This window comes from Podarcis gaigeae, assembly GCF_964106915.1.
Source record: "Podarcis gaigeae genome assembly, chromosome: 9".
NCBI classification, from domain to species: domain Eukaryota; kingdom Metazoa; phylum Chordata; class Lepidosauria; order Squamata; family Lacertidae; genus Podarcis; species Podarcis gaigeae.
The window spans coordinates 43,381,967-43,396,976 of record NC_139685.1 but is presented as its reverse complement, the minus strand read 5'-3'; the positions used below and the strand labels follow the sequence as shown (position 1 = coordinate 43,396,976).

Below are 15,010 nucleotides of genomic sequence, written 5' to 3'. Positions count from 1 at the left end.
TCGCCCCACAACTGCCCCTAGAAGTGGAAGTATTACTAAGCACAAGCTAAGTCCCCTGCATTCAGCTTTGGGAAGGTGCAGAGCGACAGGAAGCTGACCTAATTTCAAAGCAGCCCTGGGGGTGTTTTGCACTCTGCAAGCCGGACAGCGTTGCACCCATTTCCCCCAGGCCGAATGCCATATTCCAGTCTGGACATAAATGATCCACGAGTCGGCTGAGCCACAACAGAAATAAAGCAGACCAGAGGCAAGGCGTTTTGCGTTTTCAGGCTACGCACTTAAGGAGGCCGAAGTTCAAATTTTTTCCCCCTCTTTCACCATCGTATATAAATAATATACAAGCATCCCATCAAATATATACAAAAGGAAGGATAACTATCGTGTCTCCTCTCGGTTTACCGGCAGATTTTAAATAGTCAACAAAATTGGAGTTGGGAACATAATAAACATGGGAGGTGCAACCGAAACAACTTGTCGGAAGGTGACCAAAGAGCTGGGGAGGAAAGAGAATCGTTTCCCTCGAAACTAGAAAAAGGCAACTAGCAAATCTCTCTCTCAACAGTGCAACAAGTTCGCGGAGGGCGCTCAACTCCGCTTTCCACACAGATTCTTTTTCCCGGACGGGTTTCTTTCCTTGGGCGGCTGCGCCCCTAACCGCTCGCCTTTGGCCCTGGAGAGCGCGCTGCCCAGATCCGCAAAAAACTTCCACCAACTCGTTTCCCCCGGCTTTCTCCGCCGCCTGAAGCCAGAGACAGGCGACGCGCGCCGGCAGGTCAAAGTCCTCCTTCCCAGGGGATTCTAGCTGCACCTCGGAGAGGAGGGAGAGAGACCCTCTCCCCGAACAAAGCCGCCTCTCACGACCCTCGCGCCCTCCGCTTGCAAAGGGAGACCTGGCGCACTCACCTGCTCCGCCACGGCTCGGAAGAGGCATGACCCGTCCTTCGCCACTCGCTTGCGGTACAACCCCTGAGATCGCAGGCAGGCGTCCATGGAGGAATCCGCCGGGGCCTCCGCGCCGGAGCCCGGGGGGCTCTGCTCCTCGCCACCTGGCTTCTCTTCTGCAGCAGCAGTAGCAGCCGTCGCCTCCATGTTTATTTATTGCTCCGGGGGTTGCAGGGAAATCGCTGTTTCAGCCCCACATGCTGCAGGAGAAAGCGGGAGAGATGCGCCTCAAGCCCCTCGCTCCAAGGGCGGCTGGCGGCGCAGCGGGAACCGGACTCCCGTTCGCAGGTCTCCTGCGAGGCGCCCCGCATGCACCGGGCGGCGGCAGCGTCTGCCGCTTCTTGTTCGGCCTTCCCGCCGGAGTTTCCTTGGCTTCAAGCCCGGCGCGGAGAACTTGCGCGCTCCTCCTGCTGCCCCGCTTGGGAAGGCAGCTCTCGCCCGCTCCCTTTACGCATCACTGGGCTCCCGGAGCGGAAACAAAAGAGAAACGAAACATGTGGCGCTTTCCCTCCCTGAAACGGGCAGCCCTGAAGTTTGTTTTCACTTTCAGAGCCAGACCGACACCCAAAGGGCTTCTGGGAGTTGTGGTTCGGCCGCTGCAGGAAGCGGCCGCGGCGGGGAGGGAGGGAGGGAGCCGGGAGGCAAAGGGGCTCGCAGGGAAGCGCGGACTCCTCTTATAGGAGGGCGGAGGAGCAAAGCAGCTGCTCTTTCCCGCGGAGGAATCCTTGGCCACAGCGCGATAGCTGTGATATTGGTGGCCAAGCCTCAGTGGTTATGTGGTTCCGGCTTAGGGGGCGATTAGGGTTCTGGAAACTTCAGAATCCACAGCTGGGCAACACCACCTTCATCAAGACCAAACAAAACTCCGCAAAGCAAGCTTGCAAGCTCTCCAGAAGTCTTCCTGAAGCTAAATGTTACAAAGTACCCTCCCCTCCCCCCCAAAAGTTAGCCATTAGACCTGCATTTTCAGACCCAGTTCGAGGGTGGAAATTGCAAACATTCAGTGGGCTGTGCACACACGTCATACCATAAAAGCACATTCGTTCCATCAGATAACTGGGCACCGTAGTTAAGAGTCGCTGGGAGTTGTAACCATCCTTCTTTTCTGCAAATGAGCTTTGGATGTGAAGTGACAGAGAAGAGGGAGTTTAAGCATGTGCAGAATGTCTTCTCTCTAATCAGTGACTGAAGAGTAATGTTTGTGGATACGATGACTGCATTTTTCTTTACGTCTCTGCCTCACAAGCAAGCCAGTACAGTATGCTCCAATAAGCTGGGTCTTAAAATGGCACTCCCCACACCGGTTATCTGTGTGGAATGTTTGCTGAGTTGCAAATGACACCCCTCCCATAGCACCAAGCGCCCTGGGTGATCTTAGGCCAAGCACAGTATCTCTCAGCCTCAATTCCCTCTCAGAGTTGTTGTGACGATAAAATGGGTGTACCATGCCCAGGTGGTGTAGACAGAATGTAGTGAGATGTACACAGAAAAGGTACAACACTTCCAACAGTGTGGAAAGTCAATTGCATTCTGCTTGTCACTTGCAATGGAAGAACGATGATTGGGTAGCACTAGGAGATACCTTGCCCAGAAGCAGCCAGGCTTAATATGCTTCTTTTTCAGCCATAGACATCCATTCAATTAAAATCCAAATGCAATAACAACCACAACCAACATAAAACTCAAAAATCCACAATATGCTACCAATTTACATATCACAAGGATACAATATTAAAGGAGGATATTGTTCTCTTTTCAAAAGTGAACACACATTGCTTGTTTGCCCCATATTGGTTATTTGGAACATCCTGAGAGAATAGAGCAAGCCCAACAAAGAGCTGCTGGTGGCACTGTAAAGGTAAAGGCAAAGGGACCCCTGACCATTAGGTCCAGTCATGACCGACTCTGGGGTTGCGGTGCTCATCTCGCTTTATTAGCCGAGGGAGCTGGCGTACAGCTTCTGGGTCATGTGGCCAGCATGACTAAGCCGCTTCTGGCGAACTAGAGCAGTGCACGGAAACGCCGTTTACCTTCCCGCCGGAGCAGTACCTATTTATCTACTTGCACTTTGACGTGCTTTCGAACTGCTAGGTTGGCAGGAGCAGGGACCGAACAACGGGAGCTCACCCCATCATGGGGATTTGAACCACCAACCTTGCGATCAGCAAGTCCTAGGCTCTGTGGTTTAGAGAGTCCCTAATTTTGCAGGAGCTTGTGAGATTTTACCAGCTGGTATCAAAAACAACACAGGCTTTTGTGGGTCCTTTAAAAGTTAACAAATTATTGTTTTTATCATGAATAATAATTTATTATCATTCATGGATTATGGTCCACTTAATCAATGCGGCTAAACGGAAGCTGCTGAACCATTAGACTTGGACTGGAGATTGAGAACAGCTCTGCCTGACTGCAGAAAGTAATTAGGTGTGCATAAACACTATTCATCTTGTTTTGCCTATTCATTCATTACATGGCTGGCAGTAGATCACACCGACACTTGATTGTATATTTTACTCCCTTTTGTAGACCTTGTTTGCATTAAATTTTGCATAGTGATGACTTTTGCACTGATGTGTCTTCTGCCCTCACTTAGTAACAGTTAATACACACGATTATTCTGTCTGTTGTGTGTGCGTTTGTAATTTGCCAAGTTACAGTACTTTGTGTATCTAATAAAACAGGTTTTGATCCACAGAAGCTTATAGCACAGTAAGTTTGTATGCTTTCCAAGGTGGGGGGTTTTTCTTCTTCCACATGCTGGCTGGGGGCTGATGGGAATTATAGTCCAAAAACAACCAGAAGGCACCAGGGACTCAGCTATACAGCTGCAAATAAAACGTTTTAAGTGCATTGTAAAGTGCATTATAAAAATATGGTACTAGATGGCGATGGCAAGCTATGGCGAATTCAATATATTTTTCAAAACATTTTTTCAAAAAGCATTTTCACAACTTTTTTAAGTGTCTAGATTCCACCTAGGTTAGCGAAGAATGAGTTAGATAATAATGTGATGTCTTTGGGTGTGATGAAGCCTTTTACTGGGACCAAAAACTCTTCCAAGATACTGAAAACAAGATACTGAACTATGGGGAGGTGTGGGGAATCATGTTACACACCCAGACTGTTGCTTTATCTGATGAAAACTGCAATCAAGGGACAAGAAGTAACAGTACAGGCTATTTTAATTTGATAATGAGCAGCTAGGCCTTGCCCAGTGTTCTTGGATTCTTACCCTTTTCAGTGAATAATGAAAAATCTGCAGCGAATGGGGGAAAAAGATAATATTCACAATACTTGCATTGCAATTAAGCGAAATGCTTTTTAAACAAATCTTGTTTGAGGATGTTCTCTTTCCTTTTCAGCGTCTGGTCTCCACTCAGGAGGAACTGCAGCCATTCTTCCTGAGGGAAACATGTTCCCCTACTAGGCAACTAGGAAGAGAAGATTAAGGTTCCTTTTGTTCCCCTTCAGCAGTTGAAGAACACATGACTAAGACTTGTTGAACAGTTACAGGTAGGTCTGCCGTTGGTATGAAAGCTCATACCAATAACAAACTTAGTTGGTCTCTAAGGTGCTACTGGAAGGAATTTTTTAATTTTGTTTCCACTTGTTGAACAGAAGGTGTGTTATGTTCATTTGCCTAGTATAAGGACCAGGATAAGGGGAAGGTCCATAAGCTCACAGGTAGAGCACCTGCTTTGAAAGCAGTAAGCTCAAGGCCAATGCTCAGCATTGCCAAGACTGGGAGAGACATAGGGAGCTGCCTTATATCGAGTGAATCCAATGGCCCATCTAACTCAGTACAGTGGTACCTCGGGTTAAGTACTTAATTCGTTCCGGAGGTCTGTTCTTAACCTGAAACTATTCTTAACCTGAAGCACCACTTTAGCTAATGGGGCCTCCTGCTGCCGCTGTGCCGCCGGAGCTTGATTTCTGTTCTTATCCTGAAGCAAGGTTCTTAACCCGAGGTACTATTTCTGGGTTAGCGGAGTCTGTAACCTGAAGCGTATGTAACCCGAGATACCACTGTATTGTCTACATTGAATGGCAGTAGCTTCAGGGTTTCAGATGAAGGTTCTCTCTCAGATCTACCCAGAGGTGCCAGGGATTAAACCTGAGATTTTCTGCAAGCAAAACTAACCTAAAACCCTGGAGGGCCCTTGACAGTCACTGGAGAAAATACTCTGTTAGATGGATCAATAGTCTGACACAGTATCCAGCAGTGTTAGGATGGTCAGCATCACAACATTCAGGCAGCCCACTGTATACAATCCACGCCTCCTAGCAACCAGGTAACAACACTTTATTCCCCTGATGGAGTGGACTGTAGTCCATGAGAGCTTGGACTCTGTTGCTATCGCTGCAAGAAGCTTAACACAACCACCTCTCTGGAAATAGTTTCTATAGCATGTGATAGCCTCCAGATGGCACTAAATCCTTAGACATGTTAGAAAAACATCCAGGGCTGAAATGCTGTAGGCATCCTACACAAGACAACAGCCCCAAAATATCACAATTTAGACTGTAGGCTCCTCAAGACAGAATCAGAGAATCTTAGAGTTGGAAGGGACCATGAGAGTCATGCAATGCAAGGATCTTTTTTTGCCCGTGGTTTCGAACGCAGGGCCCTAAGATAAAGAATCTCATGTTCTAGAGTTCTCTGTTTTGTTTATATTTTTCTGTAAAACACCAGGTACACTGATATGACTGTATAAATATGTAACAACAGTTATGTTCCGATGAGAGTGTGCTTTCCATTTTTCCCGTTTATTCGTAAATAATTTTAAACATTTTTTCACAAAGATCTTTTTAAAAAGATGGGCCCATTGCTTGTCCTAGGAGTATTGAAATTAATGGACGTGGCTAACTTAGCTCCATTCATTTCAAGGGGTCTACTCTGAGTATGGTTTAGATGGATACAACACACAATTTATTACATGGGCAGTAACAAATTTAAAATAATTAGAGCCCATACATAAAATCCTTTGGAAACCGAATTGCACAGCACAGATAATAGGATCAGTTTCACAGGTGAGGCTCATCATCTATTAGCAGCATGAGGGTGGAGATCATGTGCCAGAAGGTAAAGTTGAATTTTTCTAATTTAGTGAGATCTTGTACTTAGATCTAATTTTACTTTCTCAGTGGTGGAAAGTATGTTAATTAGAAACTTTAGGATATAAGTTGTGGGGCTTCTCGTAATTTGTCAGATAGCCAGTATGGCACATGTATTTATATTCAAGAAACCATAAGGCATTAGAGCACTCAAAACAGCCTATCTGACAGCAGGGCTTAAGCACCTTATTCTCTCCTCCACCAGGTCAGCTTGGGGGTTAAAAGAAGTGGCTGGCTCAGCTCTACAGCGCCCCTTTCATCATGGCAGGAAAGGGGACTGCAGCCCAGCTGAATCAAATGGCTTGGATAACCAACGAGATTATATAATGCATCTGAATCTTATTCTGAGCAGGTTGTTGCTGGGAGCAGTAGTACAACTCTTGGAAGTTCACTGCCTGCCTCTGATGTTTTGTCTACCCATTCCAAAATCTACCTGCCTGCCTTGGCCCACATCTGTTTGGGCCCCTTGGACCCATAGTTATCCCCATGGACTTGACCCAAACTTAGCTAAGCTGTTTGGCTTCTACCACATTGGGTCCTGACAGCTTTGAGCAGCTGGCGGGGGCGAGGGGAGTTGGGGGTAATGTATATAGCTTGCAGAATGGTGTCTGAGAAGCAAAGGAGCTGCACACTTAAATAAGCATTAGATGGCAGTATGCTAAGTAGCGTGAGAATGAACAGGTTAATTGCTAATCTCGTGGCTCATTCTTGTTTTATCAGTAGCTCAGTGTAATCATGAGCTTCTTCCTTGGCTAAGACCTTGGTAAGGTCAGTTTGCGATTTTGGATTGTTTCAAGACTGTACAGATTACAAGACTTCCCTTCAACCTCACAAAATATTTCTTCAAAAGGTTCATGAGATTCCAGAAATAGGGCCCTATGAAAAAATATGTCAAAAATTCTAATGATCAAATTGCAAGGTTTTGGAACAATGTGAAATGTTGACAGTCCTAGTTTCTTTGAACTTAAAAACTATATACTCTTATTATTTATCAAGTTGACCACTTAGGCAGGTGCTGATCTCTTGTTAGGCTTTTATTTCGGCAGTCAAATCTAAACTTAGTAAGAAGGCATAAGTGTGGCATTTGCTTACTTGTCTGGCATTTTGCTTCCATTCCCCAAATGGCACGAGAGCTATTCTGTTTTTCTACATATGACAAGTTTTTAAAACAACTGTTTTGACATTTGTTCCATTCAGTCAACTCTGCTTCTTTCTAAGGATATTTGTAAGCAAATAGAGATGATTCAGTTGGCAATGACTCCTGCAAGTGGTCTGTTTTAGGAACCACTGCCCTAAAACATTGTAGAAGTCCCTTGCCTCCTAGTTCCTAATGCCAGTTTACGAACAGAACAGAATGGTGTCTGAATGAGATGGCCAGTGTATTCCTGCTCTTAACAGACAAGCCTGCCTACTTTCAGCAGCCAGAAACACCATAACCAGACACTGGAGAGACCTGTCAGGAGTAAGCATGGACCAATCGTACCAAATAGTATGGGAAACAGCCTTACTAGAAAAATTAACCAATAAACTGAAACTGACACGAGGACAAACAGAAGAAGACACCTTTACCTCGGTATGGCTCCCCTTTATCACATACACAGCCCAACAAGACAATGACAATAATCCACCAACAGCATACAAATCAATATAGCTAACCTGATCCAAAACACCCACCCACCCCACTCACACACGAAAACAAAGATCACCACAGCCAATCACAAACAAACAACCACACCCTAGGCCAACCCCAACCTCTATCACCACCAAAGGAACACAAGTGAACAGCACAAGCAACGCTGACACCAAACCCTACATACATTAAGCATAATAGAAACATCGCCACCCGACCCCACCCCCACCCATCTTCCCTCCCTCCACCCCCCTTTTTTCTCTTTTTTTCCTTCTCCCCCTAATGTCTCAACAAATGAAACGGATTTGTAAAAATGTTACATGGAAAAAATACGAGGCATTACACTTACTTCTATAAAACAAGAAAATCTTTAATAAAAAAAATCAACATGAATAACAATTAACAGACAAGCCTGTGTATGTTTTGCCAGAGGTAAACCCAACTGAGTTTAGTGGGGCTTTTTTCCAGATAAGTGTGTATGGCAGGGACAGGGAACCTTTGGCTGGACTACAACTCCCATCATCCCTGTCTATTGGCCATATTGCCTGAAGCTAATGGGAGTTGGAGTCCAAGAACAAGTGAAAGGTTACAGGTTCCACATTCCTGGTGTACAGGATTGCAATTTGTAATCCATCCTATGCTACACTTACCTCCTAGCAAATCCCACTGAACTCTGTTGGGCTTACTTCTGAGCAAACATGCATGGGCTTGCGCTGTCAGGTTTTTGCCACATCCCTGTTGGCTACTGCACTGCCTTTCATCAACTGTTCATCTGGCCAGTTAATATTCCTAGCTTTTGGATATATAATTAAAGCTCATGCAAAGGGTGCCTGAAAAAAATATCTCTAAGTTATGCTAAATTTGCCTTCCCCACAGACTATTTTCATTGTTCTGACATCATATAGTCTACTGCAACTTGTCTACTAACAGAGAGGGTGTCTTTATCTGCAACTTTGGTCTAAATTTTTTTGAACATCAGGAGCCCATGGACTTTGAAATACGGTGTTTGGGGAATCTGTGGCCCTCCAGTTATTGTTGGACTACGATTCCTATCAGTCTTGGCCTGAAAGGGAAATAGTCAGGGATGCTACGAGTAGTAGTGCATCTGGAGGGCCACAGCTTCCCCACCCCTGCTGAAATAATGGTTAGTTGCCTGAAATATCAGAGCAGCCCAGAGCAAAACACTCACTGTAAGACGGCTATTTCTCTGTCCACCATACCCTAAACTTACTAGGGTCAGGGCATAAACAGTTAATATTGGTTTATGTGCAAACCTTTCTCTGGATTGTGCCTATACTATGGAAATTAAACTGAGATTTAATTCCTGCAATTCATTTAGGTTAGGGGAGCCCTTATCCCAGAGCTTTCAAAACTGTGTGTCGCGACACGTCAGTGTGTCAACTGCAGTGTGTCGTGTGTCACGCGAACATTCCCCGCGCTCCTCCCAAAGCTGGAAAGGAGTTAGTTTAACCTCCGATTTGCTAGTAAAGCTGAATTACTGTGTCACGAAATGATGCATGTCTAAAAAGTATGTCACCAACATGAAAAGTTTTGAAAGCTCTGCCAAATAAATTGCCAAATAAAAAGTTAGAATGGTTTCTGAATTATGAATTATTTGAAGATTATTATTTGGAGGAGGGGATGAGTAGTTAAGAACACTGAGTTTTAATAACAACAAAATGTTTAATGTTTGGAATGTTTAATAACAACAAAAGGTCTTATGCTGTTTTTGTGGACTTAAGTGCAATATTTCTACTAGAAACAACATTATTTCCTACATCCAGGGTAGGTTTCACAGGACTTTATTGAAGAAAAAAAGTCATGTCATCAATAAATGTTTGCTTCATTACTTATTTTTTATTGAACAGCCAGGGAGATCTGCATATGGAAGCAGGCCTCCATGACTTTTATCTGCATAGTAATGTTAATTTAGGCACCACTAAACTAGATAGACGTTCTTTCTTTCTTTCTTTCTTTCTTTCTTTCTTTCTTTTTTAATGCAGATCACAAGATAATTCCATTGGGGGAAGGGACACTAGTTTGATATAGTGACTAATAGTGAACAGCTCCAGCCGCATCAGATCACTTGTGGCCTACACAGCACTGCCCTCATCTTGAACATAGCAGATAAATGGTTCAAATCTTCAAAAAGCCATCAAAGAGGATAGCTTTCAGCAACTTACTATCTTCATAGTTCAGCGTCTTCCATCTATAAAAAAGAATAGTTATGTCACAAAGTGTTTTACCTACCAAAATGTCTGGGAACTAAGATTAATTGCAGTTCCCATTAAGGAATAGTAACAGTTGCTAAATGCAGCCTAGAGATGCAAGCAAACTGCAGAAAAGGAGAGAAATTAAGCAGACTGTCAAAGAAAAACAAAGCAGGATCCTTACTGCACTACCTTCTTTCCTCTTTCATCCATGTAGCTTTGTAGTCACACTTACAACCGAGAAAGGAGAATTTTATGTTAGTGCCAAAAATTGCAGGAGTCAGACTGGCATTTTCAAAACAAGCATTTGGGGTGTTTTCTCCCCTGAGTTTAAACTGTTTGTGGAAAAGACAATGCAGTTGCAGGTGGCTAATTACTGTTAATCAGCTGAAAGAGTGGAAGAAGCTAGCAGCATCAGCCTTAACAGAGGTCAAACAGTGTGTGGATCTTCAGCAGGGAAAAGGGAAGTGTGATGTTCTAATCCAAACAGCTCTCTAATTGGAATCATGGGCTCATAGATACCAAAGGGACCTGAAGTTTATCTCTGCTACAGATGTAGGATCCATCCACAATGCATCATTGTATCGGGCCATTTGGTCCAGATTATAGTGTACTATAATGTCTTAAATCTTATTTTTACAGGGCAAGACATCCAGGTTGCTTATGCAAGGGAAACTTGTCTGCATTCTACAGGGAAATACAAAAACAAAGGGGGAACAAAGCAGCCTGCTGCTGCCATCCAGGTATTTACTTATTAAGTTTGCAGACCACCTCTCTTCCAAGGAGCTCAAAGTGGGATACATGGCACTTCACCTCTCCCCATTTTATCCTCACAACAACCCTGTGAAGTAGGTTATGATGAGATACAGTGACTGGCCCAAGATCACCCAGTGAGGGTTTGAACCCTGGGCTCCTAAGCCCTAGTCCAATATTCCAGCCACCGTCCCACATATCATAACTTAATGACCAGAAACGTAGAGTGGTGTTCAACTAAGCCCTACTCAAAGAGTCATTGGAACTGATGGATATAATTAGTCATGCTCCTTAACATTAATGGGTCTACTCTGTGTAGGACTAGTACTGAAGGTCCCAGGTTCAATCCCCTATATCTCCCAGTAGGATTGGGAAAGATCCTTGCCTAAAAGAGCCACTGCTTGCCAACACAGACAGCCTCAGGATTGCCTGAGGATGAGGAACTGCAAAGCAGGTTGCCCAGGAGAACAAGTTGCTTTAGAGTGTGTGAGCTTCTGTGATACACCCGTCTCCACTATTTTTTGAGCTGGGACTGAGCAATGGGAGCTCACCCCATCGCAGGGATTCAAACTGCCGACCTTCTGATCGGCAAGACCTAGGCTCTGTGGTTTAACCCACAGCACCACCCACGTCCCACCAAGCAACCTCATGGTGGAAGAACCTACAGACGGTAAGGTGATCTGCTACATGAGCTCTTTGTTACGACCAGTCTGTGTGTTTGAATAAAATGGTCCAGCATTTGAGGGCAGTTGGTAGATGCATTTCTCTAATTTGACGCTCTCAAGGCCCTAACAAAAAGTTGCAGAGGAACTTGTGGCCCTGCAGATGCTGTTGGCTTCCAACTCCCACTGGTCTCAGTCACTATGGCTAATGGTCAGAGATGAGGAGCATTGGGCCACAGGTACCCCATCCTTCTTGTAGAGGTTGCCATAGGGCCAAGGAGAGAACTCTTTTCAAGACGCTACCGAATGCTAATATTGAAAATGGCAGAAAGAGTAACAACATTGCTGCATTTCCAGGGACAGCTCTATGAGGTTTAGGCTGCAAACACTCTTACCTGGGAGTAAGTCTTATTAAATTCAATGGGGTTGCTTCTGAATCAACATATATATATAATCGTACTGAAATAATATATAATTTCTCCTTTTGAAGGAGACATTATTGGGGGTATTATAGTTCTTTTTGTAATGGCTGAGCCTGTAGGTGTAGGCAGCCAGTTTAAGATGATTTATTGGCCTCCATGCAACATGAGACCAACACCTCAAGATTCTGTCTAATCCCATATCTTCTTCCAGCACTTTAGTTAGGGAGTTCCCCTTCTTTCTATCTGCTCAAGAGTTGACCAAACTAGTTCGAGCTGCTTCCATTTCCAGGAAAGGCCTTTTGTAAGATTGATGGGCCTTGATTGCCCATTCAAAACCAAGTCACACCAAAGCTTCAGGATACTTTGCATTACAGCAGACAGAGCTCAGGCAATATCAATAGTTAACTGTAGGATAAATAGTCTAATCAGTGGCAGAGCATCCACTTTCCATGGCTGAGTCCCTGGCATCTCCAGTAGGGCTGTGGGAGGCCCCTGTCTGAATCCCTGGAGAGCTGCTGCCAGTCAGAGTAGGCAGTACTATAGAGACCAATGACCTGACTCAGCCCATTGATAAAGCAGCTTCCTATGCCCATGCATAGTGTAATGTCATATTTTCCCCATTCACACCAGGGCTGGCACTGTAAAAGGGCCAGGAAGTAGCTTTCTATCAATTCCTTTTCAGGACAAAGCCTTTATAGCTAAACTTCCTCTCAATCTCTATTTCTGTTCTAACACAAATACTTTAGCTTATGATGCCAGCTCACATTTATAGACTGGACTCTGTGACTTCATAGACCATAATAACAGCCTTTGTAAATGAGTGTCTTAAAACCATTTCGTACAGAAGCTTAAGAGAGGCAACTGACAGGCCACAGTCACCCGCTGGTGGCCTATTCAAGAGGAAGAACCATGTTGGCATCCAAATGTTTCATGTTTCATGACACATTTCTGACTCTTGCATAAAAGCCGGCTTTGCATCAGACTCCCGAATTATTATCTGTTCCTTTTTGATCCCGATAGGTTATTCAGACTCTTTGGGTGTAGTTCCGTGATATAAAGCCATAGAGATTCACATATTAGGACTATAGGAGCTGGTAAGGAAAATCCAACCAGAAGTGCGCATGCAAATATCTCTCTTGTTGCCCCTTCCTCCTTCCTTCCTTCCTTTTTTCTATGATGGAATTCATAAGCACAAGGACAGGAATGTGTTAACAACTTTAGAAAGGATCCTACAAAAATTTACTGGTTCTCCAGAAATCATACCCAAAATCCTTTCAAGATTCTATAGTATATGCTAAGGGTTTTGTGAATTCAATAAAGATGTTAATTCTCCTTGCAGATACTAGCAAACAGGATGTTAGGATACACAAAAGGGGGGAAAATGGGAAATGCTTTATTGCAGTGTTTGCTCGCATTTGTAATATGTGGTCAACGCCCAGCCAGTTTATGTAGAAAAGGAAACTGTAAAATTGAAAGGAAATTAGAGACAGTTCCATGGCAGACTCTTAAGAAGAGTCTTTTTTTAAAAAAAAGAACATGGGGTATGTGTGAAATGAATAGCAAGGGATCTAAATTCCAGTGTTAATTTGTTGCAGGAAAAGAGTTCTGTGGCATCTTAAAGACAAACATGTTTATTGCAGGATAAGCTTGCTCTTCATCACATCAGCTTAATGCATCCTCAGCTGAAACAGGCAGCAGTATGGGGGATGATGTTATTGCAAAGCCCAAGCCAAAAGGCCCAACAGATGCAAGAGCTATCACCCTGTAGACCCTATGTAAAGGAAACAAAGTCTGTTGAAAAGGTGAAAAGATCCAATCAGAGTTGGTATGACCCACTGGTAACGAAATTGGCAAAGCAAGATGGAACAGTGTGCATGAATGAGCCTAATGAGAGACAATGACTTTTTTGTAGTTATCTAGCCACTCTATTCAGGCCTGTCTGATGTGTTGACTGTGTTGGTGTGAGCAGGCATAAGAGAGCACAAGGCCCTTCTATGGAAGGGTTGGGTTTCTTGGGGGAATTTGGCTCAGAGGGTACGGTACTTTCTCCAAGAGACCTGGCTTGAGGGGGCTGCGTGTTCTGGCTGTTTGACTCAGTGTCATCATCAGGGTCCAAGTTTGACACTTCTGCAGCTTACGCCACAACACTGATCACAAACTAGCTGACCTCATCCCCTTCTAAGTTGGAGTCCAAGCTGCTGCCTAAGGTTAGTAGCACTTCAAGATGCACAATGGAAAAAGTCAAACAAACCTCCAGAAACATGAACAGCATACATTTCTACAAGAGATGTCTTTATGTTTTGGTGCATTTGTCATGGATATTAGACTGTGCACATGATCTGCACATGATGAGTAAACATGCTCTGCAATGCCCAAAGGGGTTTTTTTAAAGGTACTTTTAATATGTAAAAAGATGAGATGTGAATAGTGTTCCTGTAGTCCTTGAAATAAAATAAAAGGCACAAGTCAACCTTACCCAACTATTTCAGACCATTCTTGTTTTGTTTTAGAAGTGGAATTAATGAGAGCAAAAGATGCTTGCAATCTGATATGGTCGATTTCATCATTCCCTTGACTGGGTTGTATATGCTGAAAGATTTCCAGAAACCTAAATCTCTTTGTTCAAATAGGCTTCAGTAAACCATTTTTGGTCATGGGATTACAGTATACTGGTTTGCAAGAGTGTTTCCAGTCTTGGTCATGTGATTGGATCACAAGAGTATTTCAGTGGCTGAAAATCATTACTAAGCAGTTGCTGACGAACATGAACTGTGTTTAAGGATGAAAAGGGACACAAGCAAAGCATTTCAAGTACTGCATGTGTTTTTCTCACTGATGATCAGTTCTGAGGTTTAATGGAGGAAGAACGTCCTTTCAAACCATATTCTGTTTAGCATATTCTGCAAAAGCATAAAAAGACATAACTTAGGACTGAGGTGTGCTTTCCCTATCGGCTGCAGTGAGAATAAGGCACAGGAAAAGGTGATGTAATGATGATATCAGTTACACCATTCTCTCCCTAATGAATAATCTTCTACACCAAGGATGAGCTCACTTACTATTATTGGAATCACATCTGTATGCCACAGGACACTCCTGAACATTTGAAGGATTTAATGGGGTGTGATCAGCCTGAAGCTAACAACTGCTTTTATAATGGCCAAATTATTGTGCGTATACCCAAGGTAACGAGGCATATATTTCTTGATACAGAGACCAGAGGGATCACAGCTTTTTGTCTGTCTGTTTCACTGTAAGAAAGCCACACTTTCTAGG

The 15,010-nt window shown here is 43.9% G+C and overlaps 1 protein-coding gene across 2 annotated transcripts in view; it reads right to left on the bottom strand.

Annotated features, from left to right (window-relative positions):
* The window catches only part of OTUD4 (OTU deubiquitinase 4), a 72,244-nt gene that overhangs the window by 27,275 nt on the left and 29,959 nt on the right, over positions 1 to 15,010 (bottom strand). The window contains exon 1 of one of the 2 annotated variants that reach the window (XM_083755428.1): positions 904 to 1,521. The exons of the other annotated variant lie outside the window; for it this stretch is intronic. Within the exon in view, the coding sequence (XP_083611554.1) occupies positions 904 to 1,089 (186 nt within the window). The 5' untranslated portion in view covers positions 1,090 to 1,521. Of the gene's footprint in view, positions 1 to 903; positions 1,522 to 15,010 lie in introns of those variants that run through there. 2 annotated transcript variants of the gene reach the window in all.